This window comes from Acipenser ruthenus, chromosome 41 (assembly GCF_902713425.1).
Source record: "Acipenser ruthenus chromosome 41, fAciRut3.2 maternal haplotype, whole genome shotgun sequence".
Classification (NCBI taxonomy): domain Eukaryota; kingdom Metazoa; phylum Chordata; class Actinopteri; order Acipenseriformes; family Acipenseridae; genus Acipenser; species Acipenser ruthenus.
Genome location: NC_081229.1, coordinates 3,464,921 through 3,492,836, shown reverse-complemented (window position 1 = coordinate 3,492,836; position 27,916 = coordinate 3,464,921). Strand labels below are relative to the sequence as shown.

The following is a 27,916-nucleotide window of genomic DNA, read 5'->3' as shown; positions in this document are numbered from 1 at the left end:
ATTTTTTTTTCCAGCTATTACTACTAATCATATGACTCCATGTACACTAGGACAGTTGGGATAGTTCGGGTTTTTCAGCTCACACTGCAATGCATTCTGGTATAACCCATCTCTGCTACCTTTCACAGCAGGACTACTTACCAGAATGTGAGTGCGAGTGTCCGAAGTGTCCTAATGTACGTGGAGTCATATGGTAACCCTACACCGTACAAGACTTAACTGTATATGGGCCCTTCAATAATACTCTGTCTTCTATATTTCATTATTTGTTCGAGGCAGAACAATAAAGAAACAGGCCCTCTCAATAACATGCTAAAGAAGATCCTGAACAAATTTCTTAACAATTGGAAAAGCATTTACCTTTAAAGTATCATTTACCTACGGACGCCTCCTCTATAACCTCGTGACAATGGGATCATTGTTTTAGTATTATGTTGTACCTTCATGTATGATGCTAAGGGCCTGATTTAGCTACAAAAGTGCATTTTTGTTCCGAAAAGAATAAAACGACTTTAACGGTAGAAAACTTAGCAAATAACTTGCAGCAAGGAGCTGTTTATTAGCAATTGCTTGCTAGTTTTATACAGTTAAAATTGCCCTGTTCTCGTTGTTTAATAGGGCCCTTCATCTTGTAGCAGCCAGCAAGTTTGGAAGTAGATGTAATATTCTCATTGACTACTACCTACTGGGGGTTGCAGTTTAAGAATACTCTGCTGCCATCTAGTGGTGTCCTAGCTAAAGTGATACCGACATTATTATTATTATTATTATTATTATTATTATTATTATTATTATTAATTTCTTAGCAGACGCCCTTATCCAGGGCGACTTACAATTGTTACAAGATATCACATTATTTTTACATACAAGTACATTATTTTTTACACATTATTTTTACATACAATTACCCATTTATACAGTTGGGTTTTTACTGGAGCAATCTAGGTAAAGTACCTTGCTCAAGGGTACAGCAGCGGTGTCCCCCACCTGGGATTGAACCCATGACCTGGGATTGAACCCTGGTCAAGAGTCCAGAGCCCTAACCACTACTCCACACTGCACTCAAATTTAAAGGACAAAAAAATAAATAATTGGTTTATGCTTTATTAGCAGTAGAATGCTTAACTAGAGCATTATATAATCTTTGCATTACTTCCCTATAATTGTATTCTATTACTTTTGATAACCTCTTTAGTGTTTTCACTTTCAAAAGCAGGTGATAGTGTGAATAAACAAAGTAACACATTTTTAGAAGTTACTTTATTAAAACATCTGCAAATAAAGCAAGCAGTCGACAGACCTACATAGGAGAAAAAAAACTAAAAACAAAAACAAACCTCTAAAAGGACTCCATATATTAGTGTAAAAATCTTTTCCCTCAAATATGTACACGTTATTATTTTAGAAAACCTTTGCTACAGAAGACAGTGTATCAAAAAACAGCAGTACAGATACAACCATTACAACACAACACCAAGAATTCATGCGAAGACAGAAAAACTGAAATGGTACTATTATTTACTCTTTTTTTGTTGTAAAAAATAAACAAATAAAACATGTATTTTTAGTTTTGTATTAAAACAACGCAGATAAAGCAGTGTTAACCAGGGCTTCAAAGAACATTTCCTTGAATCTCATTACCACAGGCAACATTACAACCCCTTTAAAGGAGCACCAACCAATACTGTAATTGATTTTTTCTCCCTATAATTTGGGATATTCCGATATTTCAAATACATCTCTATGTAAATACTGCTGTTGCTTGCCTGTACGTCATCACTTCCTGTGCTGTCTGTCAATCTCACTCCAATGGTCTGGCCAGCCACCTACAGCACAGGAAGTAATTGATCAGGATGTTCTGTTCAGTGGTCTGCTTCAGAAAATATTGATGGGAGTGTAAATGTACAGGAGTACAAAAATGTATAAAACACATTTTATAAATCATCCTTCTTAATCTATTCTTTGACAGAGCTGTTTCTGAAATCAGAGAAACATCACATAACACATTCTGTGGCTACTACCCTACCCAAATACTGCACCTGGTACCTAGGCGATTTATTTGATCAAGGGTGTCATCCATAGCTTTGAATGCTCATAGATTGTAGGGTTTGTCCAGCAGACAAGCATAGTAGTTTCTTATAAATTGGGACTTGCAAGAAAGTTGCTGTGCTAGCTATAGGTAAGGAAATGGATCATTTAAAAGGCTTGGATCTTAATCTTTTTCTTATTTTTTTTATAAACACACCAGTTCCCTGGAAATGGACTGCCAGATGTTCTCCCTCATTGCCGTGTCTTTATAGTTTTTGTGTCCTTTATTGTACAGCTCCAGGTATTTTGATTCTGCAAGAACGATCTTTTCTTCCACCATGGTTTACTGAAGGCGCGCAAGCTGTTCCTCATTGGTCAGTTCCCTAGCAGCCGCGCGACAAAAATCGACCCCCATCCTATTTTTATCGTATCGCTTCAGTTTTGCCTGTCGCACCGCAGGCAGTGTGAATGGCTTGTATCAAAAACACTTGTTTTATTTTTTTTGTTGTGGTGCGGTGTCGAGACATTCGCTTGTGGCATCGCGTCCAGTGGGTAGAGGCCTTTACAGGTAGGAAACACAACTCTGATTAAAAAAAATATAAAATCAAAATACAGAATGAATGAAAAGCTGTTTTCTGGGCTGAATATTTACAAGTACTGGCAGTCTAAAACAAGAAGGATGCTTCTCCCAAGAAGATGATCATGCAGTTTATACAGGCTTTGTGAAATGGAAATACCCTAATCAGATACTTATTATGAGTTATCCAGTCTGTAAGACTTGACTGCCTACTGGTCATGAGGAGATATAGGCAAACTTGGGAGGGACAGCAAAAAAAAACAACTGAATCAAGGGTGGGTGTGACTGAACATTTACAAAAACCCAGTTCAAGGTACCAGTTGTGAAATGTGATTGGATGTAGCTGGGGTGTCCAATCACAGACCTGGAGGGCCATTCCACTCCAGTTTGTTTAACAGGTAAAATGATATAATGAACTACTTCAGGGTCTGGATGGAGGTTTGAAATCAGTTCAATTACAACAGTTTAGAGCAGGGTTGGAACAAAGACCAGGAATGGAATAGCCAACTATGGCCAGCCCCGGGATACTGTATAATTAATGGTTACAAATATATAAGACTGTAGGGGTTTCTTAATTGAACAGTGGCTGATTTTAATACCACTAGATCACCAGGACTGGGGGAATCAGGAGCAGGAGAGTTAGAGTGTGAAGGTATTTAGATCCTCTATCGTTTAAGATTGTTAAAACAGATCTAGAGAGCGTGATTGTCTTCCGGGACCCTTAGAGAAATGAGACCCAGATCTGAATGGGTTCTCATCCTGGTCAAGCAAGCACAGGTTGAATCAGATTTCCATTAGAAGCAAACAATAAAAGGCTGTCAAGAAACACTGTTTTGCCTTCAGATGATGTGAAAAAAACCCGAACTGTTTAGAAATCCAGTGTTTAAACTCTGGGTCGAAGTAACAACTCCTTACAGTTACTTTTGCACCCTAAAAAAAAAAAAACCATTATGCTAAAGCAGAATAAAATCTGGGCTTGCTTTAGCAACCATGGCTTATAATTGAAGTCAGGCTGCAAAAGCTGTGCAGTGAGGCTTACCTCTTAGAGTCCAGAGTCCAGAGTCCAGAGTCCAGTGTCCAGTGTCCAGTGTGTGTCCAGGCTGTAAGTGCATTAGGCTGGGAGGATCTCTCCCTAAAAAACAATCCACTTCATTTGATTTTTGCTTCCTCTGCCACTCACAAAACAAAGTGTCCAAACAATGCATCTTAACCCCTATTTTCCTTCCACTAGACTTCCATATAGGGGAGTGTTTACCCACCTCGAGATTGTACACTGTTTGTGTCCACCACCCAACCAGATTGAACCGCTCTGTGTGAGAGGTATTCCGTGTGATCTGAAACCACCCTGTACTTTAAAACCTTTGGGGTAACGCCTTCAGGAATTAAGAATTATAACTGCAATAAAGCTTATTTCAATCTGCCCTTTACACGGTTAATATGCCTTGCTTTTATTATGCCTGACCATCATGATCATACACTGAAGAGCCTTTTTTTGTCCACCTGAATTACCAAAAGCCCACATCAAGGTTTGAAAGTCCTCAACTTGTACATACAAAAGTCATCGAAGGCGCTGCTTTGTGAAGTCCATCTGATTTACAATAGCAATAAAGCCCGCATCAAGGTTTGCAAGACGCAGAAGGAATTGAAGATCCAGTTGAAAATGCCCCCCTACCGCCACCAGCACCAGTCTGTTGCAGAGAGAGCACCCTGCCGCACTGCCACCTCTAGATCAGATTAAAAGGAGGAGATGGGGGGACTCCCAGGACCCCAGGCCAGCCTGCAGAGCCCCGGGCCCCAGCTCCCTGCCTACACCATGTTCATAGCCTCTTCCAGGAGGAAACGCTGAATCTGCACAAACGAGGGGCGGTCCTTGGAGTCCCGACACCAGCAGCGCAGCATCAGGTCAAACAAGCCCTGGGGGCAGATCTCCGGCCGGGGCAGGTATATCTGGAGGAGAGAAGAAATAATCAGTCACCAGAATGAACAAGCTTTGGATATATACTTACTGCGCAAACAAGTTAGATAATGGCCTAAAGGCTACTAAAAAAAGAATACATTTTCTGACATGGTTGCACGTCACTCTGAACTACAGCTATATGATACTGCTGATATACAGTCCTTTGCTGGCTGATCCCCATTATTATTATTATTATTTATTTCTTAGCAGACGCCCTTATCCAGGGCGACTTACAATCGTAAGCATGTATTCTTGTAGCTAACCCAAAGGTGTTCTTAACATCAGTGTACAACAGCGGTACTCAGTTCTGGCCCTCGAGATCCATTCCAGTCTTGGTCTTTATTCCAAGCAGGTCCTAAATTAGTTAATTGCCTCAGCCTCAGGTTCAGTGAACTATTTTAGAAGTTGCTTGGAGTAAAACCCGGAACTGGACCAGCTTCTGAGGGCCAGGATTGAGTTCCACTGGAGTACAACACACAATGCAAAACACAATTCCCTGTGTTGAACTATTATACGTCTGGTAAAATGCCGGTCTGTTTAGCCAAGCTGCTAGGGGCGCAGTTTAAATATACTGTAGATGAGGGAAACTGCTACTTTTATTTGCAAAAAGTTCCAAACTTTTGAAAAATGCCGGTTGTCGGTTTGTCAAAGAAACCACAATCCTTCAATACTCAGAAGCTGATTCCACTTCAACAAGCGTTGATATGATCTTTTATCGTTTTAATTAGTACGGCTTTACCCTGCTTTTGTAAAGTAATGCAAATATCTACGGCGTTACACAGGCCAGTAAATGAAAAGTAACTGCATTGGCGGTGTGAAGCAGGAGGAAGGTGAGCGATCGTTACCTGCTTGCCCTGGTCTCTGAAGAACTCCCCAGCGTTTTCTATCACCTGCTCGTCGGTCAGCCAATTGTAGGGCTGCTCCTTACACAGCAGCAGCATCTCCCACAGCGTCACACCGAACGCCCACACGTCACTCGCTGTCGTGAACTTCCCCTGGAGAAGAGCAGAGCAGAGACACTCAAATCCACGCAAGCAAGGAGAACGAGGTCTTAAGAAGCAAGCCGGTAACATTCATTCCTGAAAAGACCAAGCTAAACCAGATCTGGGTGTTTATTGTGAAGACAAAAAACCTAAAAAAGTTAAGACATAGCGCTTTCAATTGGTCAACCAACTAAGAGTCAGTACTGTGTCAAAGTTGTCAAAGCTTTGATCCTAAATCTTCCACAGCTTCTGCTAAAGTGGCATGGAAATTGGATAGATAATAAGAGGTAAGGGAATAGATTTTAGCTTTAGTGTTTTAAAGGGGGCCCGGTGACAAGTTGCTAGTGGCTTTATGAAGTAAGGAAATCGATTTTAAAGCATTAGGTTAGCTTTCTTTTAACCTTTTAATTGCATTTGCTGATAGGTCTTTAAAGAATATCTCTTTAAAACACTCCCCTAATTAGATGTGAAGGTTAAATAGTGGAAAATAATACTTTATCTAGGTCAAATACCCCAGTCTATAGGATTAAAATCATTATGATTTAAAGAGTGAAAGGAAAATAATAAAAACAGGCGTAATTACAGAAAGCGAGATCACATTACAAAAATGAAATAAGTCATGCCTTGCTTGTACAGCAGTAAGATGGAGTCTGACGGTGCTAGTGCTAAACTAAATCTTTTATGAAGCCTGGATTTGTACAGTAGTTACCATGAGGATGCACTCCCAGGCCATCCAGCGTATCGGCAGCACGGCGCGGCCCTGGATGCGATAGTAGTCGCTGGTGTAGAGGTTGCGGCTCATCCCGAAGTCAGCGATCTTGATGGTGTCGCCCTCACCCACCAGGCAATTCCGAGTGGCCAGGTCTCGATGAACAAAGTTCAGGGAGGCCAGGTACTTCATCCCAGAGGCGATCTGGGAAGTCATGGAGATCAGAGTCGTGTAACTGCAGGAAAGAGGGGGAGAGGAGGGAGTGATGGAAAGGAGGGGGAGGGGGAGAGGGGGGGAGAGGAGGAGAGGGAGGGGGAGAGGAGGAGAGGGAGGGGGAGAGGAGGGAGAGGGGGGGAGAGAAGTTCAGTATTGTAGGGACACAGAATGGCAAACATCTCCCTTTTTACTGACATCAATATAACCCACACACAGACCCTTTCCATTCTACTGCTATTTATATATTTATATATAATATATATATATATATATATATATATATATATATATATATATATATATATATATATATATATATATATATATGTGTGGTCCAGTTGTTAAAGAAAAGGGCTTGGAACCAGGAGGTCCCTGGTTCAAATCCCACCTCAGCCACTGACTCATTGTGTGATCCTGAGCAAGTCACTCAACCTCCTTGTGCTCCGTTTCGGGTGAGACGTAATTGTAAGTGACTCTGCAGCTGATGCATAGCTCACACACCCTAGTCTCTGTAAGTCGCCTTGGATAAAGGCGTCTGCTAAATAAACAAATAATAATAATAATAATAATAATAATAATAATAATAATATATATATATTATATATATATATATATATATAGCTATACTGTTAATATGTGATCAAATTCTATCTTCATTCTATGATGGAAACAATCTGTCTGTACTTGTTGTTTAGGGATTGACTGACGGCAGACAGATTGCTGACAGCGTTTACCTGAGTGCAGGGCGAGTGCTGTGTTGCAGACAGAGACGGTGCACTCACCTGATCGTCGGCATGCTGCTGGCACTGCTGGCTTTGTCCTGGAGCTGGCGCTGGCTCAGGAACTGGTTGAGGTCACCACTCTCCATGTACTCGGTGATCATGCACAGCGGGTCGTCCCGCACACACACACCCAGCAGCCTGATGATATTGGGGTCCTTCAGCCGGGACAGGATCTTCACCTCCTTCAGGAAATCATTCCTATGGATAGAGACCGGACTGTCTAAATGATGCATCTACACGGGTCTTTAAGTTCCAAATTACTGCTGCTTCTTTTGATGTCGAACCGTATCAATGAGGTAAAGATCAAGCAAGCCAATTAAAGTACATTTTACAGAGAGTACTATGCAAGGCAAATATAAGAGTCTGCACCACTCCAATTAAACTTGCATCATCTATGCACTAATTTACTTCTAAATCCAGAATTCTAAGTCCTTGTGTTACTTTTGCATCCCCTGCTTCACCCATTCCCTATTCCCTAGCCTTGCATCATTCTTGATTTAAATCAGCATCGACACACTTGCTTGATCCTGTGTATTTATTGGTACGGGAGAGTTGAAGTATCCCATTAAAGGTTGTATAAATGAGACAGGTGTGTCTCGACATACCTGGCATTCTTGGTGGCATCAGAACGCAGTATCTTGACAGCCACCAGCAGAGGGCGTCCTTTGCGGATATTAAAGGGAAACTCCAAGCTGACCAGGTCTTGTGGGCTGTCGATCTCGCACAGGTGCACCTGCATAGCAACACCACAGGGAGGCGTTGTATTACGACAGCGTTTATTATTAATAAAATACATGTTAGAAAAAGGGTATTTAGTTCCACTGTTTTCAGGTAAAATAAAAGGTTTAACCCTAATTATAAAAATCCAATCAATATATGCTGCGTTAATCCTCTACCTCACTATATATACTCACTGCATCTCACAGCACATGGTCACAGTTAGTGTGGCACTTGCCTCTCCGAACTGCCCCTCCCCAAGTTTCTCCTTGAAGGCGAGGTGTTCCCGTGGAAACTCCCCCACCCCAATGTCCTTGCCGGCCAGCGCGTCCACGGTTACCGCGGGAACAGCGTAGGTGTTGTTGCCGGTGACGCCCTGCAGGTTGATGATGTCAGCCTCTGCGTAATGAGGGACGCTGTTTGAGGAGCAGGGGGACATGCAAGGGGGCGGGGCTCCGCTGGGGAACCCGTAAGGGGGCGGGGCCTTCAACAGTTCCGGTTCCATGTAGCCGACTGCAAAACATAGACGCACCAGATTAGAAAAGGCAGAATTCAAACCATAGCACAAGTGCATTGGAATAGGAGGTGCATTAGGACAAGGGTAGTGTTACTGTATGACTCCATGTACACTAGGACAGGCTTTTCAACTTGTGCCCCAGTGCATTCTGGTCAGTGTAGTCCTGCTTTGAAAAGTACCCGAAACAGTTCAAATACACCAGCGTGCATTGCAATGCGAGTTGAAAACCCTGAACTGTCCCAAAACTGTCCTAGTGTACATAGAGTCATACAGTAACACTAAACCAGGGGCATAACGTCAAAGCATTTACTGATATTTTTTGAGTGGAGAAAACAAAACAAAAAAAACAGAGGATTTTAATAGATGTTTGGTCCTAGTTTAGTAAACTTTGTGATCAAAAGTGTTATGGTAATAAAGTGCTTTTTCATTGTCCCTTTTTCTCCAGGACCCAGGCAATGCACTATGTATTTCAAACCCCCAAACAAACTTCACTTACTCAGTATACATCCCTGTATACCGTACCTTTTTTGTTTGTTTCTACAAAACATTGTATAAGTGTATCATGAAGCCTGAAGCTGCAGCGTGAAACCAATAAATCAGAAAGCAAGACCGGAGGAGAAGGAAGGGAAGCATTGGTTAGGCATTCATAAGAAGTAAAGAAATCGATGCAGATCAGAGAAGTTGGCAATTTCTCTCATTCGTGGTGGAAGCAAGGAAGCTGAAAGGAGACATGAAGAATGATTCTGCAGAAGGGAGGAAGTCGATGTGAGGCAATACAGTCAGAAGGTTATTAAATATCTCCACACAGCTTTTATAGACAGATGAAGCACAGGGGACGCAGCGACACCTGCATTTACGAATCCTGACAATTCCTCACAGGTACTCTGATGCAGGCGTGTATAGTTGTTTGCAGCCCACCAAATGGTTCTTCAGTGGTGAATACATGGATTCACAGATGGCATCAATTCACACTTCCCCCATCTGATGGAAGTTTAGCCTTCTAACAAATAAATAATGACCTGCATATGTATGATATTGTGAGATGCACAGCACGATACTGATCATATTCTGATCTGAATATCATTGCACACCCAGTGCACCTAAAGAATAAGTCAACCGCCGCTGAGTTTAATTATCATGAGTTGCATCTCATAATACACACAGCTGCACACCGCAATACAACTATTGCAAGCTGCACTCCCTGTGTCCCCCACAGGTATCATACAAGATGCACAGCACGACACTGCTCAATGCTGTGGTCCGCATACCGTGGCACCCCCAGGGAAGCAGTGCTAAAAGCCCCAGTCCGCCACTGCCCCCTCTGTATCGGCAGCCTTACCGTCAGTGTTGATTGGCTTGGCCTGCCCTCCAGGTTTGCCTGCTGGGGGTTGGGGTGAGTTTGCGGACAGTAAGAGGTGATAGGCTGGGCTGTTTAAGAGCAGAGCTGTGGGAGAGGAGCAGACAAACCAGGGAATCAGAACAGACAGGCATGCACACAGAGGGGGAGGGGAGGGGACCCCTGATGCAGGTGGTTATTGACACAATCCACACACATGTTAACATGGCTAGACAGCCGTTAGGTCTGTCTGCTGCTTTACAACAGAGGAATGAAACCAAACGATGGGGAAACAAGATACACGCGTCTATAGCTACGGCCAAAAGGTTTTGCAGCATCGCCCTATAGAATGAGCTAATTTTGCTTCATAAAGGTCGAATGAAACCTGCTGAATAATATATTGAATTACATACCGCGTTGTAGTTTTCCCCCATATACTTAAAAATGGATCAACAATTACATGAAACACTGTACCACTATTATGGCTTCCGGTAGACTTTTGCGATATCATTTTGTAGTTTATTTGGTTGCATGATGTTAAATAAAATATCTAAATTATGTTCATGTACTTTCTTTTTCAAATGAACGTCTCAATCCTAAACTTCCAGGTGATGCAAAACATTTGTCCGAAGCTGTAAATTAGAGTTACTTTCAAATCAACGTTATCACCTCTTGTTACAAATGGTCTCCATTTAATGGGCATGCTTAGCAAATAAAATTGTCTTATTTAAAACTGCTACTTGACCTGTTAATAATACCAGCAACATTATCACCCCCTCCTTCAGTAATTTCATCTACCTGTTTTTTTTTACCTTTCTTTTAGTAAGTCTGCTTTGTCAAAGAGCACGACTCTTTCTTTAGTAATGTGTGAGTTTATTATACACACACATTTCCCTGCTTACTGTCAGTTTAACACACGTGTGAATTTATTAACTATTACAAATTAACATTGTCTTCAAGATATCTTTAAACAAATTGAAACCCACTGCACTGCTATTGTATTCAAGCCGAGTCATATTTCTTAGACTTCCCATGCCCAAAACCACATGCAGTTAACACAGATGGCACACACACGTAAAACACACACGGTACAATAACTGCTAAACAGACACTACTATAAAAACAATCAAGTAACAGACATGTGGATTCCTATCCCATCAGCATCTTATCAAATAACTTATTATTATTATTAATCAGTCATTTACCAAAGACTTTACCCTAGGGGACTAGGGGGTGAACAGCTGCTGCTGCAGAGTCACTTACAACAGGACCTCGGTTTTTACGTCTCATCCGAAGGACGGAGCACAAGGAGGTTAGGAGGTGTGGGATGAAAACACGCAGAGAGGAGCTTTGAAATCCAGGGCACAATATCATACCCTGACTTGCTTGTGTAATGAGCTCTGGTAGGTGACTGTGTTGAGGAACATAAAGGCAGGGCTGTCTCAAGGCTTACATGTTTGCCTACAGTAGCGTGCAAACATATTAGAACACCCTGTCATTTATATCCTTTATATACCTACCTGCATTAAAACCGCTGGGTGAGAGAATTTTCGTTTAGCAATCAGCGCTATAGAAACAATAGGCACTTATGCATGAAAATGTTAGACCACTTTGTACTTTACATTAGGCATATTAAACCACTTCTAAAAAGTCTCATGCATTTTACCATTTGTGGCTATGTGTTTGTTTTCTCCTACTATTTTAAATGCATGTGTGGCCGATTAAAGTCATCAATTAAATAACATTATTTTGACAATTTTCCGTTCCACTGGTTTGATTTTATCTGCACAACAAATCAAAACTACAGAAGCAATGGGGTGTTCTAAGAAAGTTGCACACCACTGTATGTGTTCAGATCAGGCATGCAGGGAATAGTTCAATGGTAAGCAGTAGTAGTAGCAATATGAATTAAACTGAATCTTGTACACGTTTTAAAAGTGTAGGCAAGATACTTCATGTTGGTCTGCTCTGCAAGTTGCTCAGCTTGTTTAGCTTGGCAGACAGAGTGCTGGTCTCTGTACCTGCAGAATGGGGTTCGACCAGCTCAAAATTGTGTTAAGGACGCTGACAAACATTCCTAGCAATTCTGTAAATTTACTGCAACAGGTTTTATAATGTGACAGTCTCATCCTTTATTAAACCATGTAGTACCAACTGAGAAAACCTTCTACTAACTGTTGTGACCTGGGAAAGAAGAAAGGGGAAAAGATCATTTTTATTTTCAGAATTACCAACACCGCTGCAACACCTGGTTTTCCATGGAGGTCCCCCATCCAAACCATAACCAGGTGTTAGCATGCTTAGCATCTGAGATCTAACCAGACAAAAATCCAAGACTGCATATTAGCTCTCTTGAGGTCTGACCGGATTAGGCTGTGGGCTGTGGTTCCTGTCTGCCAGTCTCTTACCCGAGCTGTCAGTGGTGAGCACGGATTCTGGCCTCTTGCGCACCAGAGCGCTGGGCTCCTGGTACTCAGCCTCGTACGACGGCCCCTGCTCCCCCTCGCACGGCTGGATGCGCTCGTATCGGTTGGCGTAGCGGGCAGCGCTCAGGGGATTCTGGGTATTGTTGATGACCACAGTTTCGTTTGGAACTGAAAGGTGGACCCGCAAGTCATCATCCGAGATTCGCCTCTGAGTCTGTGTGACATCAAGAGTGATGTTGTAAAATCAGCATCATGAAAAACTATCTGAGCGCTGTTCGAGGATGAAGAAATTGATGAACTGCAGAAATATATTATGACTTCCAGTGTTCAGTTGCTTCCTGTATTGTAAGATCAGGCCAATTCTCGTGTGACAGAATCTGACAGGACTACAACAACGGGGCTGTATAAACAGCACGGATGAAGGAAACTTTTAGCTCATTAAAGCAAGTTTTGCAAGTGCAGGTAATTTGCCTGTACTGGATGTTTTCTTATGCATATATAAAAGCACTGTAATGTAAACTGAGATACTGTCTTTATTACAGAACATCGCTGTCAAGACCGAAATCTAAAATGAACACTAACGTCATTTTTTTTTTTTTTTAATTCTGGTAACTGCAGTTGGTGAACTATTACAGATGTTGAAAAAGTTTCATTTGTAGGCGCTGAACACAGGGAAGCACTGGCTTAATGAGGGTTTAGTAACTCGCTCTCTTCCCTGTTGGAGAGGGGTTCCAAACATCTGGCAAATCTAATTTAAAATGGGAGAGCAAATTGTGATGTATTACTGGTCAAATTCTACCCTGGTATATTAGGTAAGTCAATCCAAGATCGGGGGCTGTGTGAAACCAGCAGAGCATCAACATGTGTGTCTACATCTCCGCTACACACCTTGCCCAGTATCTTTTTCCAGTACTGTCTCCACAGAATGATGACGATGACAATCAAAAGCAGCAGGATGATGGCTACCAGGCAGCCAACCAGAATGGAGGTGTGGCTGTTGTCGTCCTTGGCAACGGGAAGCCCCGCCTTCGGGGTGAGCATCGCCCAGTCTTCCTCTGAGCAGGAAAACAACAAAAGAGAATTAGATGTTTGCAAAGTAAAGTAAAAAGGATGAGAATAGTTATAGAAGCATCGGTGAAGCATGTATCGCCAACGGTTTCTGAGATATGGTGAGTAGAAAAAAACGAATGGCCACAAAACAGTTTTTTTTTCTTCTTTTGGACACATCACCCCTAATCGAAAGGTGACTTGAGAAAATCAAACAATACAGACGTGAACTGAATTTGAAAGAAATACTTTCAAAGAATTAAAAGTCACATGACAGCCCTGTTCGGTCAGAGGTCAAATTCAAGGTCACTGTCACATTTTTCCTGATGGATTTGTTTTTTTTACTGTTAGTGTCTTAAAGGGTTTGGTATTTATCACCTGGAGACCACATCACATGACCACAATTTGCCATATTATGTCAAAGGTCAAAGTAAAGAGCATCTCAAGTGTTTTCCTGCAAGTAATGGTATTGTTGCTTGAAAACTGTATGTAACTTAAGTCATTTAAAACATTTTGAAATTAAAGTTATGTTGGTGAGTCAGTAGGGGGCGCTCTTTCCCTAACTAAACTGATGCAGAGTAAATGAACCAGGTTTACAAGCGTACCTTCCACTGTGCTGTTGAGAGTCATATCCCCCATGCCCGACAGCCTGCCTTGTCCTAGAGGGATTGGGAGTTCAAACAAAAAGAATTGTTTTAGAATCAGGATCGAAGTACATTCAAGTACAACTGTAGGGGAAAAAAAGACTTAGAACAACTGTAGTGAAATCAACAGGTGTCAAAAAACACAGTGCCTCTTGAAACCGCATGCAGTGCGATGAATGTTGGCTGTGTCTCTGTTTATACAGAGACTGGGAGTTTTAAAAGACAGTTTATCTGTATTCACCTCCCAGCGTTGTGCGGTTGGTGGTGGTGTTGGTGGCAGGGCTTGGTCTTGGGCTTGAGATCGGGGTCTCCACTTTGGGGCTGGTGCCTGGCATCACACTGGGAGCAGGGAGGGCTGGATTGGGGGGTTCTTTCACAGGTGGGGTCTCCCCTCCAATGTCTGAAGCAGAAAGACAAAATGGGGGCGGCAGCCCTTTAGATCAGTCAGACACACGTACACGTTTGTTCATAGCAGGGCTGCCAACACACGGCTCAAGAACCATATACGACTCACAGAGCTCTGCAATACTCCACACTTCTGTTTGAGAAGTGATCTCATTCAACGCTCTCAATGGGTTTGAAATGAATACAAGGGCGATCGGTAGTCTTTAGAACAAGCAAATACATGCACAGACAACAAAAAAAACTTGAGGTGTTTAAACATGATAAATGTTAAACAGGCACAGACATACTGAATCTGTGTCTCAGTGCAGTTTAGTTAAACCTTTTTTTTATTTTTTTAATCTCTTAGTTACAAATCTATAGTGGAAAATTACTGTCCCTGAGGAGGGAGCTAGTGTCCGACAGGGGCTTATATTGCCTGAAGCCAAAGGAAGCTCTTGTAGAATGTGGATCAGGTCTTCAGGCTCATATTTCTCCATGACTTCTCTATAATCTGTCACGTGATGGTGGTTTAACCAATCACAAAGACGGACTGCTCTAGTTTCAGGTGTTTACAAGGACTTTACATTGTGCCATGAAGTGTAGATTTACTAAAGTCTGCTACACTACTGCAGGCAGACTGAACAAAGCGCGTTACATGCAGACGCACACACACACGCACACACACGCACAGATGGCAGTCAGCCCTGTACCCGTGATGAAGGAGATCTCGCTGATGAGCAGCCAGCTGTCAGAGAAGTAGAACTTGCAGCGCATCATCTGTCCGCTCCTCCCCTCCAGGGGCACGGGCACGGTGCGAGCGCCGGGGTCCCGCACGTCCGCCTCCACCTCCACGCTGACCGGCTCCGGCTCCCACTGCCTCAGCAGGTCCGGCTTGAAGAGGCACGACACGCTGCGGAAGATCTTCACTGCCTGCTGGTACCGGTTATTGCAGTGAACCTGAGGATAGAGGAACGGTCAGTCAGCACAGAGCCACAGATATTACAGAGCATCACGAGGATCATGATACAGGCTTGCTATAAAAGCACACAGCTTTATTAGACTTAAGGGGATTTGGCAATGGGAAAATGTCCCAAAAGTTTTGCATCACCAAGAAAGATGAATGAATAAAAAACACCAGATACAATATCAGTATTGATATGTTGTGAATGTACACTATTGAATTGCAGTATCACATTCTTTCTCCCATCCCGGGTGCTGTGCTCTGACCTGCATGCTTTGAAAGGTGCGTCTCTCCTGGAACTCAAACTCCATCTCCACGAAGCCCACCCCTGCCGCCTCCCGGTTCCACCCCACATAGTCATAGCCAGGCCAGACTCGCAGCTCCCGGGCCTCCGTGAAATCATCCAGCCCCAGCACCCCATCGGACAGCTGCCCCAGCCCTCCGTACTGCAGCCTGGGGAAGAGAGCGCAGGGGGATGGGAGAGGATGAAGGAGAGATGGGGGTAAGAGAGAGGAGGGGGAGGGGGGAGAGGATGGAGGAGAGAGGGAGGGAGAAATAGGAGGGGAAGGAAAGGGATGGAGGATAAGGAGGGACGGAGGGGAGAAGCAGGATGGGAGAGAAAGGAGGGGGGGGGGGGGGGGAGACAAGAGCAGTGCGAGAGATTAGTGGTACCTCAAAATGTTATCTATTTATCTAGGTATGACAAGCGACCAGCTCCAAACACTGCCATATGTAAACATCTACTGTAATGGCTCCTCTTAATATAAAAAACATGGATACAAAATATTTATTTTGCCCGTTAACCCTACATAGAGCAAGACACCCAGCTCAGTGCAGAGGTATCCCAAATGTTATCCTTTCACTCCCAATGGACAATGACGAGGTGGGATATTTCTTCTTTATTTCTTTCCCCTAAAACTGGTTTCTGTAACAGTGACAATCCAAAACAATGGGTGCACTGGTCTTCAGAGTCTCCACTGCAGAAATGCAGTTGCTTACCCAGCATCTATGTTTCCATCATAGGTCGAGTCGTTCAGGTAGACAGGGCCAGCTGGAAGATTCATAACGTGGCTGATTGGAGAAGTGTAGGCTTTCAGTCCATCTGCAACAGCACAAGACAAGTCATCAGGATGAAACACCAACAGGAAAAACAAGAGAATGGAAATAAATAGTGTGAGAAAGACCATTTCCCCTTTAAAGCAGTAACCAGGATTTTAATATCAAATCCACAGATCGCACTGTACTGTATTGTATTGCATTCCACTGTATTGTATTGTACTGTATCGCACTGTACTGTATTGTAGTGCATCCCACTGTATTGTATTGTATTGTACTGTATCATACTGTATTGCATACTGCATCTCACTGTGTTGTATCGCACTGTACTGTATCGCTGTATTGTAACAGCAGCAGGAGAGGTGTGTCTGGGTTTGCTTGCTGACCTGTCCATTCACAGCCGTACAGCTCGACTCGCAGACACACGCTCATCACCCGGTCCGCCATGGGGTAGAAGCGAACGTAGCGCGCGATGATGGGGGGGCCCAAGTCCTTCAGAACTATGTCGTACGTGTTCACGTTCCCAGACACCACCTGAGGAGGACCAGCACACAGTCGTTTCAGATTTCTCAAGGACTGGAGAGGACAGTCAACCTGGTGCTGGTTTATAAGAACTGTTGAGAGTTTGTTACTGAATGATGAGGCGTTGTGTGTAACAGCAATCTGAGAAATCAATCAACCTCCTGCTACTAAATCTCCAGCTGTGGCCAAACGTTTTGCAACAGCCTACAGAACTCACTTATTTTGCTTCATGAAGTCGAATGAAACCTGCTGAATAATGTTACGCTAACATGTTGAATCACATACCGCTTTGTAGTTTTCCAGATACTCAACGAAAAAACTGACACAAATTGGAAAATGTGACATTTCGAAATCTAACATTAAATACTGTGCTACTATTATGGCTTCCGGAAGACTTTTGCGATTTCATTTTGTAGTTTCTTTGATTACATGATGTTAAATAAAAGATCTAAATTATGTTCAGATAGTTTAAAAAAAAAAAATCCTAAAATTCTAGGTGATGCAAAACTTTTGGCCATTAGCTGTACACTGAACCGATCAGACCTATTATCAGAGTTATCCAATCGGTATTAAGAAGTGACATAAAATCCCTTGCAGCAATACAAATGTATGAATAACATGAACAAAACAGATCATCATGGCATACATCTACCGTATGCAGAGTTTACAGTCAGACAGACAGGTGTCCTTAGATTATGTTACTTTCAACAACCAAGTCTCAACACAGCTGAATAAACACGGCTTTAGATTCATAGAAAATATGCTTATTGACTGATAGGTCATCTCCACAATCCCCCAGATTCTTTCAATAGCTTGTGCTACAGCAGACACATTTGACTTCTCTACTAAGTTTAAGCCCTTATTTGTAAGAAGGCCCTGGAAAGCTCAATTCAGTATTTAAGGACCAGGCTGGAACAATGGAATGAATAGAATGAGCCACATGCGAGTCCCACTGTTTTAAATGCAAGCTATTTTGAAGAATGAAAAATAATGGTTCTGCTCCCTCTTCAATGGAAGCAGGGAGTTTTGAGACGGTCCCTTACGTAGTTGTTCCACCGGTCTCTCCAGGTGATCCACGTGCGTCCGTTCCGGCTGTAGACTAGCCGGTAGGCGCGGGCGAACTCGTTGCCGTGGCCGTCGGCGTGGCGACCCTGCGTGGCAACCAGAGTGACAAAGTGCAGTCTCTTCAGATCTACCTGCAGGAACTCTGCGTTATTGGGGTATACCGGGCCTGCCGGACACCAAGCACCATCCCCATTTCCCAAAGACAGCCTGGGCAGGAAAGAAAGAAACAGAGGGGGAAATAAGACTAAGCCATGGCCTCGCTGCTTCTCTCCCTCCCAGTCCCTCAGCTCTACCCAAAAGTCCACACTGCCTCCCTCTTTCCCAGGCCCTCAGTTCTAACCCCTGGGTCACGCTGCTTCCCTTTCCCCCAGTCCCACAGCTCTAACATGACTAGGCCACACTTCTTCCATCCAGTCCAGTCCCTGCTCCAACCACTAAGCCCCCTTTGCTTCCATCCTACCTTTACTTGCTGTCCCATCATGATGGTCTCTTTGAAACGGACTTATCGGGACGGTGAAGCTTTCCTTCCTATGTATATTTTGTACACAGTGTATTTGAATAACCAAGGAGGTTTGGTGTTCCAGTGGTTAAAGAAAAGGGCTTAATACCAGGAGATTCCAGGTTCAAATCCCAGCTCAGCCACCGACTCACTGTGTGCGACCCTGAGCAAGTCACTTAACTTGTGCTCCGTCCTTCGGATGAGAAGTAAAACAAACAACGTCCTATTGCAAGTGACCCTGCAGCGGCAGTTGTTGATGCATAGTTCACTCCCTCTTCTCTGTACGTCGCTTTGGATAAAGGGGTCTGCTAAATGACTAATTCATGATAAATAACAGTCTTTCTTTGTCTTGTAACCCCGCTCCTTGCTTACCGGCCGTGTTTAGCTGCAGTGGAGTCAGACCAGGAGCTGGTGGCTACAATATCTTCATCGCGGATCGTTCCGTCCTCCATACCCAGCGCATAGCGACACAGAGCTGGGGAATAAAAGCAGCAGCGAGGGTCAGTGAGAAGAAAGACGCAGGTCCAAACATTACAGGATCTACACCTGTTAACACTGCTTCAAATCAAAGGAAAAATTGATTCGATATAATTACTAAAAACAAAAAACAAGCATTACAGTAATATAAAACATACCGGAACTTTGAGCATGCAAAAATAGAAGCGTGAAATGCAAACTGAAAGCACACCTCCATATACCTGTATTCTGATACTCTCAATAACTTCAGCTAAAGAATGTCTTAGCCAGTTTGATCAAAGCGTGTTGTCCAGATGTATGTAAAAATGTGCTTGTAACATACAGACAGGCAGGCAACCATACACAATTGAACTAGGAACTTGAAAACTGGCTCCGTGAATAGTTAGGAGGATTAACCTTGTCTCATTATTGGTAAGGAGGTAGCTTTCTCCAATTACAGGCTTGGCTGTGCTTGAATAGATCAGCGCGGTTCATCCACTGTATGTGTATTCAACACAACAACACTGGTGCCTATTTCTATATGCGTTTGTTTTCTCAAATTTTTAAAAATCCCGATAAACAATGCATGTTATTCCGATCAGGATAACTGGGTGTTGCAGGGTTAAAAGAATATGTTGGATGACGGCAAGCCCCAGGAATGTATTGTGCTTCTCACTGTGTGCCAGTTGCTGAGTGAAAGAATAGGAGAGAGAGAGAGAGAGAGAGAGAGAGAGAGAGAGAGAGAGAGAGAGAGAGAGAGAGGACAGGTGCCTTTACTTCACTACTGGCAAGACAGATTGTGCTCTCTCTAACTCTCTCTCTCTCTCTCTCTGAGAGGGAGGTGGAGCCTGACATATGTGCATTTAAAGCTGCAGGGATGGAAATAAGACTTACATTGCATAGCAGTTTCACCCATTCCAGTTTTTAATACGAGGCTGATTAGCCGCAGTGTACAGCAATGGCCAAAAGTTTTGCATCACCCTATAGAATTAACACATTTTGCTTCATGAAGTCAAATGAAACCTGCTGAATAATGTTACGTTAACAGATTGAATTGCATACCGCTTGCAGTTTTCCATATACTTAATGAAAAAAAAAAAAGACAAATGGAAAAACGTGACATTTCAAATTTAACATGAAATACTGTACTACTATTATGGCTTCTGGTAGACTTTTGCAATATTGTTTTGTAGTTTCCTTAAAATTACATGATGTTAAATAAAATATATAAAATTGACCAACATACATATTTCTTTTGATTTTATAAATATGTCTCAATCCTAAAATTCTAGGTGATGCTAAAGGTTTTGGCCATAGCTGTAGGCGACTCATTGCATTTCATAATCGCTTGCCCTGTGCCGCGGTTGCTTTGCCTCACCTGGGTTGAAGTGTCCGTCTGGCGCCACAGCAGCTGCCCCAGCAATCAGCAGGTAGAGAAGCCTCAGGAATCCCATCGCAGCAAGGTAGGGTGGTCACTTCCACAATCCAGGCATATCTGCAAAGCAAACCAGACAGCCAGGGTCAGATCTCTCAGTTAAAAAAAAAAAAAAGGTCCTGACTGTTTTTAATAAAACAGATTGAGAAAATGAAGTGCTGTTAAGAAGAGGATTTCAAATCTTTGTAGAGAAGAAGTCAAGTTTGGATTGCCAGCCACCTCACAAAGCAATAAAACGCTAATGTTTTAGGTCTAGCAAGCAATTGTGAGGAAAATGAGTCAGAAGCAGGTATTAGGGGAAAACAGAAAAACAGGAAAAACAGACTAGTGGGCAAACAGGACCACACAAGGGTTGGCTAACTGATAAGAAAGGTTTCTGATTGATTTGAAAACAATACCTGTCAAATAACAAAACATCTTTAGGAGGATTTTATGACAAGTACGGTACAAGCGAGTGTTTAATTCTTAAAATAAATAAACACATAAAAAGCGAGGTACATGTCGACATTGCATTGCGCACTATGAGTATAGCTGTAAATCTTGCAAAGACTACTGATGAAAGATTATCGCATCTGTGTGGATGATAACTCCAATACAATTACTATGCACCCGATAGGCTTCATGACAAACACTGTGAGCACAGCCTATTCCCAGTGTGCACATGGAAAGATGTAACTGTGACACAGAGAGGTTTCTCTAGACAGATTTGTTTACTTTCAATACCTCTTATACCCACTTACACTCTCAATATCTTGTGGAAAACAAGAAATATTGAAATCAAGTATTTTCACATCTGGATAAGCGGTTCTCTAGATCAGAATTTCCCCAATCCTGGCCCTTGGGGACCCCCTGTGTCTGCTGGCTTTCATTCTAGCAGAGTTCTCAATTACTTAATCAGACCATCAATTAAACTAATCATGTGCTTAATTAGACCTTTTTAATTGTTCTCAGCGTCTAAAAAGTTGTCGATTTTAAGTTACTTATAAAATGCTTTGTGCTTTAATTAGGCATCTTAAACAACTTCTAGAAAGTCTCCTGCATTTTACCATGTGTTCCTATTCTCTTACTATTTAATTAATTGCATGCCTATAAAGTGATCAGTTAAATTAGACAATCACTACTTTGCTTATATAAAAAATAAAAAGTGTTTTGATTTCATATGCACAACAAATCAAACCAGAGACATTTCCACTGGAGGATATATATATCAACCGAAGCCCCTCAAATTGCTTTTAACAGTTATAGAAATGCACACCATGAACAGAGAGCTTCATTGAAAGAAGTTTCAATTATGGCCCTGGAGTCTCAGCTCCTGTCTGAATGGGCTCTATTTACTGTACAACCGCCTCCTCTGCTATTGAATAAGCAGACTCACCTATAGGGGGCAGTGGTTGATATCCGTAACAGTATATGAATCAGATCCTGCAATGTCTTTATTCACACACTGCCAGTAACTATTCTCTCTTTAACAAAGTATGCTGTTGTTCTCCGCTGTTGTATCGGCAATCTATTTCCTAGTTGACTCACAGATGGAGCCAGATTCCTTGGAAAAGCAGTCTGCGTGTTAATGCTGAGCAACATTTCCTTCCATTGTCTTGTTCGCCCCCCCACCCACCCAACCCCCCACCCCCCCACCCCCGCACCCCCGGTCTCCCTCGCTACGCAGTTCAGAACAAATTCAAGTTTATCCATTTAAAACAGGTTAAAAACATGCATTCTCATTCACAACATCGCAAGAGCTGCCACAAGCTCATTTTTTCCTTTAAGAAGGCTGTTATCTCCCAGACCCATGTTTAAACATTACCTTTGTAGGTGTTTCTAGTTACAGGTCATCAGTTTACAAAAGGAAAGAAAATATATATAACTAAAAGGAAAAGAAATGCAGTGGACTTTGTTGATTAAATCCATTGATCTGTGTCTTTAGGGTTTTTTGTTTTTCTAGTTTTAGGTTGTGAGAGTTGACGTTCATGCTACATTGGTTTCTTTAAAGATTAATTATTATTATTATTATTATTATTATTATTATTATTATGTATACAAATATGTTACCTACATGCCAACGATCTAGAATACTTGCCTGCATTTTCCATTTAATTTAGTTACTGACAAATGATTGTGTAGCTGTTTTTAATTTGTGTATCTATTTATCTATAGGGGATGGGTTCTTTACACCCTACATCAACATCACGTATTAGTATTTTTTTATGTTTAAATTATTTCACTCATAACGACTTCCACAATTGTATATCTTTGTAACCAGTAAGGCTGCAGTGCTGATGTGCCGCCCAGCAGAGTCAGCCAGCTGCAGACAAATATTTCAAGTGGGAACGTTTCTTCTCGCGTACGTGCGAGTGTGCAGAGAGGACAGAGGCCCTTTCTCCGAGACATGCCAGCGCCTGAAGAGAGAAAGTGTTTGCAAAGAAGCCTCCCTCATCACCAGCTAAGGAGGCCAAATCGTTCCAACACTGAGGTCCAGTCTCTGAGAAGTGCAGAAAGCAGACGTGCTAGCTGTCTGTGGACTGCTCTTCACGTGTCATTTTGAAGCAATCTCCTAAGAGCACTGGGCAGATGATCTATTGGGAAGAGTGGCAAAAAACACCCATCAGACGTGCAAAATGCTTTACATCCTGTGAGGTTATATCTCATTTTAATAAAGATGCACTGAATGCGTGTTCGTGCTTATGACTGTTTTGTTATTTTCTTTGACTACTTAATATTAACAGCCATGAATAGCCTAAGTGTTTTATTAATGAGTTAACGATTTATTAAGGCTGTGAAATAATTGATTTAGTATATGAAACCATAGGGTACAGCCTATGTAATAAAGGCAAGACAAATGCATAACAATTCAAGTAAAAGACTGGAAGGATCATTCTTACTGTTCTTACAACAGCTGTCTGACTCAGCTCAGGAAAGAGAGTGAGTTTCAGCTTGGGTCACAGAGGGGAGAGAGGAAGAGAGGAGATGGATATTAGTCAGATTTGTCAAGATTTGTAATTCCCCGGGAATGACTCCTAGTGACTCAACAGGCAGTCGTCGCTGTAACTTTCACTCCCCAGCACCGTCAAACCGTCAAACGACATTCCTGTCTGCTCATAAGGGAAGTGTAGTTGAACATAAACACCAAATCTGACATTGTACACACCTCAGAACTTTCCAACTACATTTATTTCGTATTTAAATTTTAGGTTTTAGACTATTTTACTGTAATTATTCTATTTCTACAAAACTAGATTTTTATCGGCTGCGTTTTTCTAACCGCATTTTTAAATGTCTGTTTTTTTTTTTTTATCAAATTCTGTATTAGACTGTTTTTTAACTGAATGAACGGGACGCTGAGCCTAATAAACAAAGAGAGAGGTGTGCTTGCTGGCAGGCTGTTTGTTTAGTGAGAGAGGGGAAGGGGTTTAAACAGCTGAGAGGGCAGCTGCTGGCTGGGGACCAGAGAGAGAACAGACAGGGGATTCACTGCAGCCTCAGCTCACAGTCTACAGAGCAGAGACCCCAAGCCAGCCAGCAGGCAGTCAGGCCGCCTCCATCCCTCCTTGACAGACTCGTCTGAGAACCTGCTTGTGTTTGTCAGGGAGAGCCGCTCAAGACCTGAGCAGGACTGGACTGGAGCTCACAGACAGGGGCTAGTCCTGAAAGCATGCAGATCATAACATTTCCTGTGCTCATGCCTGTAAGGGACCGCCATTTTATAGGCCCTATTTTTTAAACAAATCTAAAAAGGCAAAAGACACATTTCAAAAGGCCTGAATTAAATGAAAAAGCGATGGTGCTTGCCCTAGTCATAATCTGTACTAATTCCAGAACAGCACACCTTTTGCAAGTAATTTCTTATTAGTTTTATTAGTTAGTTCAAATTATTTTATTCCTTCTCTGAAAATTACCTCCATACCTTCAATGCGAATTCTAATGCAAATTTCATTCTATTCCAAAACGTTAAGACATTAGCCAAAATGCTTGTCTACACGATAGATACACGGTTTTACATATTAGCTATCGTGTTATGTACAAAAAAAAAAAAAAAGCATTGTTGACGCTGCCTTTTCTTGGTCACAACTAGGGTCCTGTTTTGATTTTTTTTTTTGGATACTTGCAATCCTGCGAGATGTTGCAGCTAATCAAGTTTCAGCAGTGTGCTTCAGAAACGTCGATTAAGAAGTAGCGGTAAGTATAAGCCATATAAAATACATCAAAAACATTATCAAATTCATGTTGAAAAGGACGGGAGCTCCTGTGATGTGCAATGAAAAGGTTAATAACTAAAACAATGGCAAGACTTCACTTTTAACGTCCCTGGATATTATTTTACAGTCAAACCGATTACTGTGGCACACTGCAGCTTTAAATGCTGCCCTTACGTTATTCCATTACTATGCGGCCCAAAACTGGCACAGCTAAGTGTTTCGTGCCACTCATTACTTCATGCAGAAGCGTTTCCATGTCTGTTCTTGAGACAGAGAAGACAGGCAAGCTGGAGGAGTGCAGCACATCATCTGAAGGACTGCAGGGTAGCAGCTATCCGACACGCAGGATCTGTATCGCACACTTGGTGCACTTGGGAGGCTTGGAGGTCCAGTGGTTAGAGAAAGAGGGCTTATTGGAAGTGACTTCACAGCAGCAGTTGTTGATGCATAGTTCACCCCCTATTCTCTGCAAGTCGCTTTGGATAAAAGGGTCTGCTAAATGACTAATTCATAATAATAATAATAATAATAATAATAATAATAATAACTCACACTTGGCAGGATTCTGTTTTTTAAATGCCTCATTTATGTGTTGCAATGGGGCAGCAGTGTGGAGTAGTGGTTAGGGCTCTGGACTCTTGACCGGAGGGTCGTGGGTGAAATCCCACGTGGGGGGACACTGCTGCTGCACCCTTTACCTAGATTGCTCCAGTAAAAACCCAACTGTATAAATGGGTAATTGTATGTAAAAAAATAATGTAATTATATGTAAAAATAATGATATCTTGTAACAATTGTAAGCCCGCCCTGGATAAGGGCGTCTGCTAATAAATAAATAATAATAATAATAATAATAATAATAATGTGTTGCAATGTGTTGTTAGCAGCAGTGGCAATGTGGCGCTTGTTATCACGGGCATTACCCATAAAATGACTCAGAATCTGGAATTTAACAAACTGTCAGCTTTTACATTAATGGGTACAACATATTGGTGCGGTGCACAGAAACAGGCCGCTTTGACACTTTCTGTGCCAGTCACACATTCTTTCACATACAAGAAATGGAACATGTCATCATTTGTTGTGAGGCAGGCTACGGCTCACACAGCTAATTACAGCCGTCCAGTAGCAGTTGCAAGCCGAGCTGTGTCTGATGAATTAGAGCCTGGAATGGCTTAAGCCACCCTGTGCTGGGGGTCAGATTTCCTTCCCAGCTTCTATTTGTGTGGAGTTGTGCTGGAAGCAGATGTCCCTGGGAGTCAGTGTGGCTCGGCTGCATGCCCAATCAGAGATCCGATACAATAAAAGAGGCTTGAGAATCTACAACATGACATAACCACTCCCCGAACGCAGCCAAGTGCTTCTAGAAACAGGCTGTGGATGTCATCGCTGCTGGATTACACTTGAATTTCATATCTGGGAAGAGGTAGTATCTAGAGCAGGGGTGTCAAACTCCAGCCCTCAAGGGCCGCAGGGTCTTCTGGTTTTCATTCCAACTTAAGATCTCAATTAACTTAACTGATCTAATTCTTTGTTCAAATTGGACGTGGTTAATTTTTTTTTCAAGGTCTTTTGAAAGTTTTAAAAAATCTCCTTGATTCAAGGTACATGACCTATACAACATTTTGAGGCCTGGAGAGAAGTGTTAAATGTGTCCAGTTAATCAAATAATTAGACCAATTAAGTAATTTGAGAGCTCGGGTGGAATGAAAGCCAGAAGACACTGTGGCCCTCCAGGCCATAAACTGGGGACCATGGTTATTGCCTAGTGGTAAAGTCTGAAAAAGCCAGCTCCGAGAAATACTGCACACTATGTTAAAAAAAAACATATTAAATGATGTAATTAAAGTAGGAACAGATACAGACCATTCAATCTGAAATTACTTTTCCACCACAAGTGACAGGAAGGCTTCATACTTAACAGAGACATGCAGACCACCACACAGATATAGAAAGATCTGATCGATCACAGAGACCCATTATTAGTTCTATTCAGGCAACAGTGCGTTTGACTAAAGGTCTTTAATTTTACAAATGAACCAGTGATACAGGAAGAGGTTTTGACAGGACAATATTGTTAAAAGATAAAGGGCAAAAAAAATCAAGCGTTATCCCTTTATAAAATATATGGCTTCGATCTGGCCTTCGTGATCCCTTTACCACTGCACCAAAATGATGTTTTCTCTCAGATGATATGAATGTAGTTCCGTAGCAATATGCCTAAAGCAGCATATTATATTTTGGATGATGTAAATTTGCAACAGTAAGAGAGGTAGCTTTCCATTTAGCTTCACAGCACAAACGTTCACTGCTTCGTGGGATTGTGTTTTATAGGGCAGAGTTGTGTACAGTAGAGACGGTTGAAAGAAGCAGCTGAAAACGTGACTCTCAGATTCCTTGTAAGCAGAGTGAACCAGCGAAAGCAGGACTTGTGACAACAGCGGATTGAAATCTGAACCACAACAATAAAAAGCCACACCTGCTCTATAAATATTCTCCCTAATCTTTGAGAGACTCTCCCCTGTGTTATTTTAGCACACGGATGGATGATGAAATGTTTAGTTTTAAATGTAGTCCGTTTGTAAAGTTAGAAAGGCCCAGTGGAGTTGGAGAGAAAGGAGGACAGTGACTGAAACAGCACAGTGCTACCAGAGAAATGAAGAAGGAAATGTGCAGGTTCATTTCAGTTTGTGTTTGGACGCCTAAGCTTTCATGGGCTGGAAACACAGTACATACTGTGGAACACCAGCGCTGTATTCTAGTTGCTGGCATTTGGACTGTCAGAACTGGAATCCCTAGACTGCATTCTGAATACCAGCGGGAAAAAAAAAAAAAACATTAAGCAGCTGCATTTAAGTGACTTAGAAGAACTAAAGTTGAACGACAGTGACATTTTCAATTAAAGATTTTCAGCTAAAAATGATCGTGAATCGCATTTCACATTTTATCTCCCGTTAATTGCAACTTTCACCGTAGTTAGTAGTAATTTTCTCTATGAAATCTGCTTTTTTTTCCCCTCTGTTTGTTTTTTGCTCTTTGTTTTGTTGCTACGGATAAACTACCGTATTTATAACAGTTGGCACATAAACACGAATTATAATTTCAACAGGAGTAAGGATTGAAAACGGGCACTTCTTCTGCAAGCGATGCAAAGCGTGCATTTAGCCAGTCGATAGCATTTCATTTTCCTGTTTACAATACAGACCCAACCGGGACCTGTACTTTACCATCACAAACAGACAAGCACGGACTCCTTCCTCTCCAAAGATGTGTATAAAACCGCATCTTAATTAGCACTTAGTCATTCGTCCTGTAATGCAACTAGCATTTGGAAACCTGCAGTTTATGCCTAATAGAGCAATCATACCGTACCAGAGCGGTTTACTTAAATAATTGAAGAGTAGTG

General features: G+C 42.2%; 1 protein-coding gene across 6 annotated transcripts in view; it reads right to left on the bottom strand.

The window, feature by feature from the left end:
* Nucleotides 1-1,243: 1,243 nt before the first annotated feature.
* The window catches only part of LOC117433625 (discoidin domain-containing receptor 2-like), a 45,738-nt gene continuing 19,065 nt past the window's right edge, over nucleotides 1,244-27,916 (bottom strand). For 4 of the 6 annotated variants that reach the window (XM_059010815.1, XM_059010814.1, XM_059010816.1 and 1 more), the window contains 18 exons: nucleotides 20,261-20,377; nucleotides 18,799-18,901; nucleotides 17,906-18,134; nucleotides 16,727-16,874; nucleotides 16,284-16,386; nucleotides 15,551-15,737; nucleotides 15,034-15,280; nucleotides 14,181-14,339; nucleotides 13,901-13,954; nucleotides 13,137-13,303; nucleotides 12,231-12,462; nucleotides 9,826-9,930; nucleotides 8,208-8,482; nucleotides 7,858-7,985; nucleotides 7,253-7,450; nucleotides 6,255-6,489; nucleotides 5,408-5,557; nucleotides 1,244-4,552 (listed from right to left, as the gene is read on the bottom strand). In XM_059010815.1, coding sequence (XP_058866798.1) covers nucleotides 4,412-4,552; nucleotides 5,408-5,557; nucleotides 6,255-6,489; nucleotides 7,253-7,450; nucleotides 7,858-7,985; nucleotides 8,208-8,482; nucleotides 9,826-9,930; nucleotides 12,231-12,462; nucleotides 13,137-13,303; nucleotides 13,901-13,954; nucleotides 14,181-14,339; nucleotides 15,034-15,280; nucleotides 15,551-15,737; nucleotides 16,284-16,386; nucleotides 16,727-16,874; nucleotides 17,906-18,134; nucleotides 18,799-18,901; nucleotides 20,261-20,336 — 2,937 coding nt within the window. In that variant the 5' untranslated portion in view covers nucleotides 20,337-20,377 and the 3' untranslated portion in view covers nucleotides 1,244-4,411. The remainder of the gene's footprint in view (nucleotides 4,553-5,407; nucleotides 5,558-6,254; nucleotides 6,490-7,252; nucleotides 7,451-7,857; nucleotides 7,986-8,207; nucleotides 8,483-9,825; nucleotides 9,931-12,230; nucleotides 12,463-13,136; nucleotides 13,304-13,900; nucleotides 13,955-14,180; nucleotides 14,340-15,033; nucleotides 15,281-15,550; nucleotides 15,738-16,283; nucleotides 16,387-16,726; nucleotides 16,875-17,905; nucleotides 18,135-18,798; nucleotides 18,902-20,260; nucleotides 20,378-27,916) is intronic. The other 2 variants (XR_009311365.1, XM_059010817.1) reach the window with 2 other exon arrangements.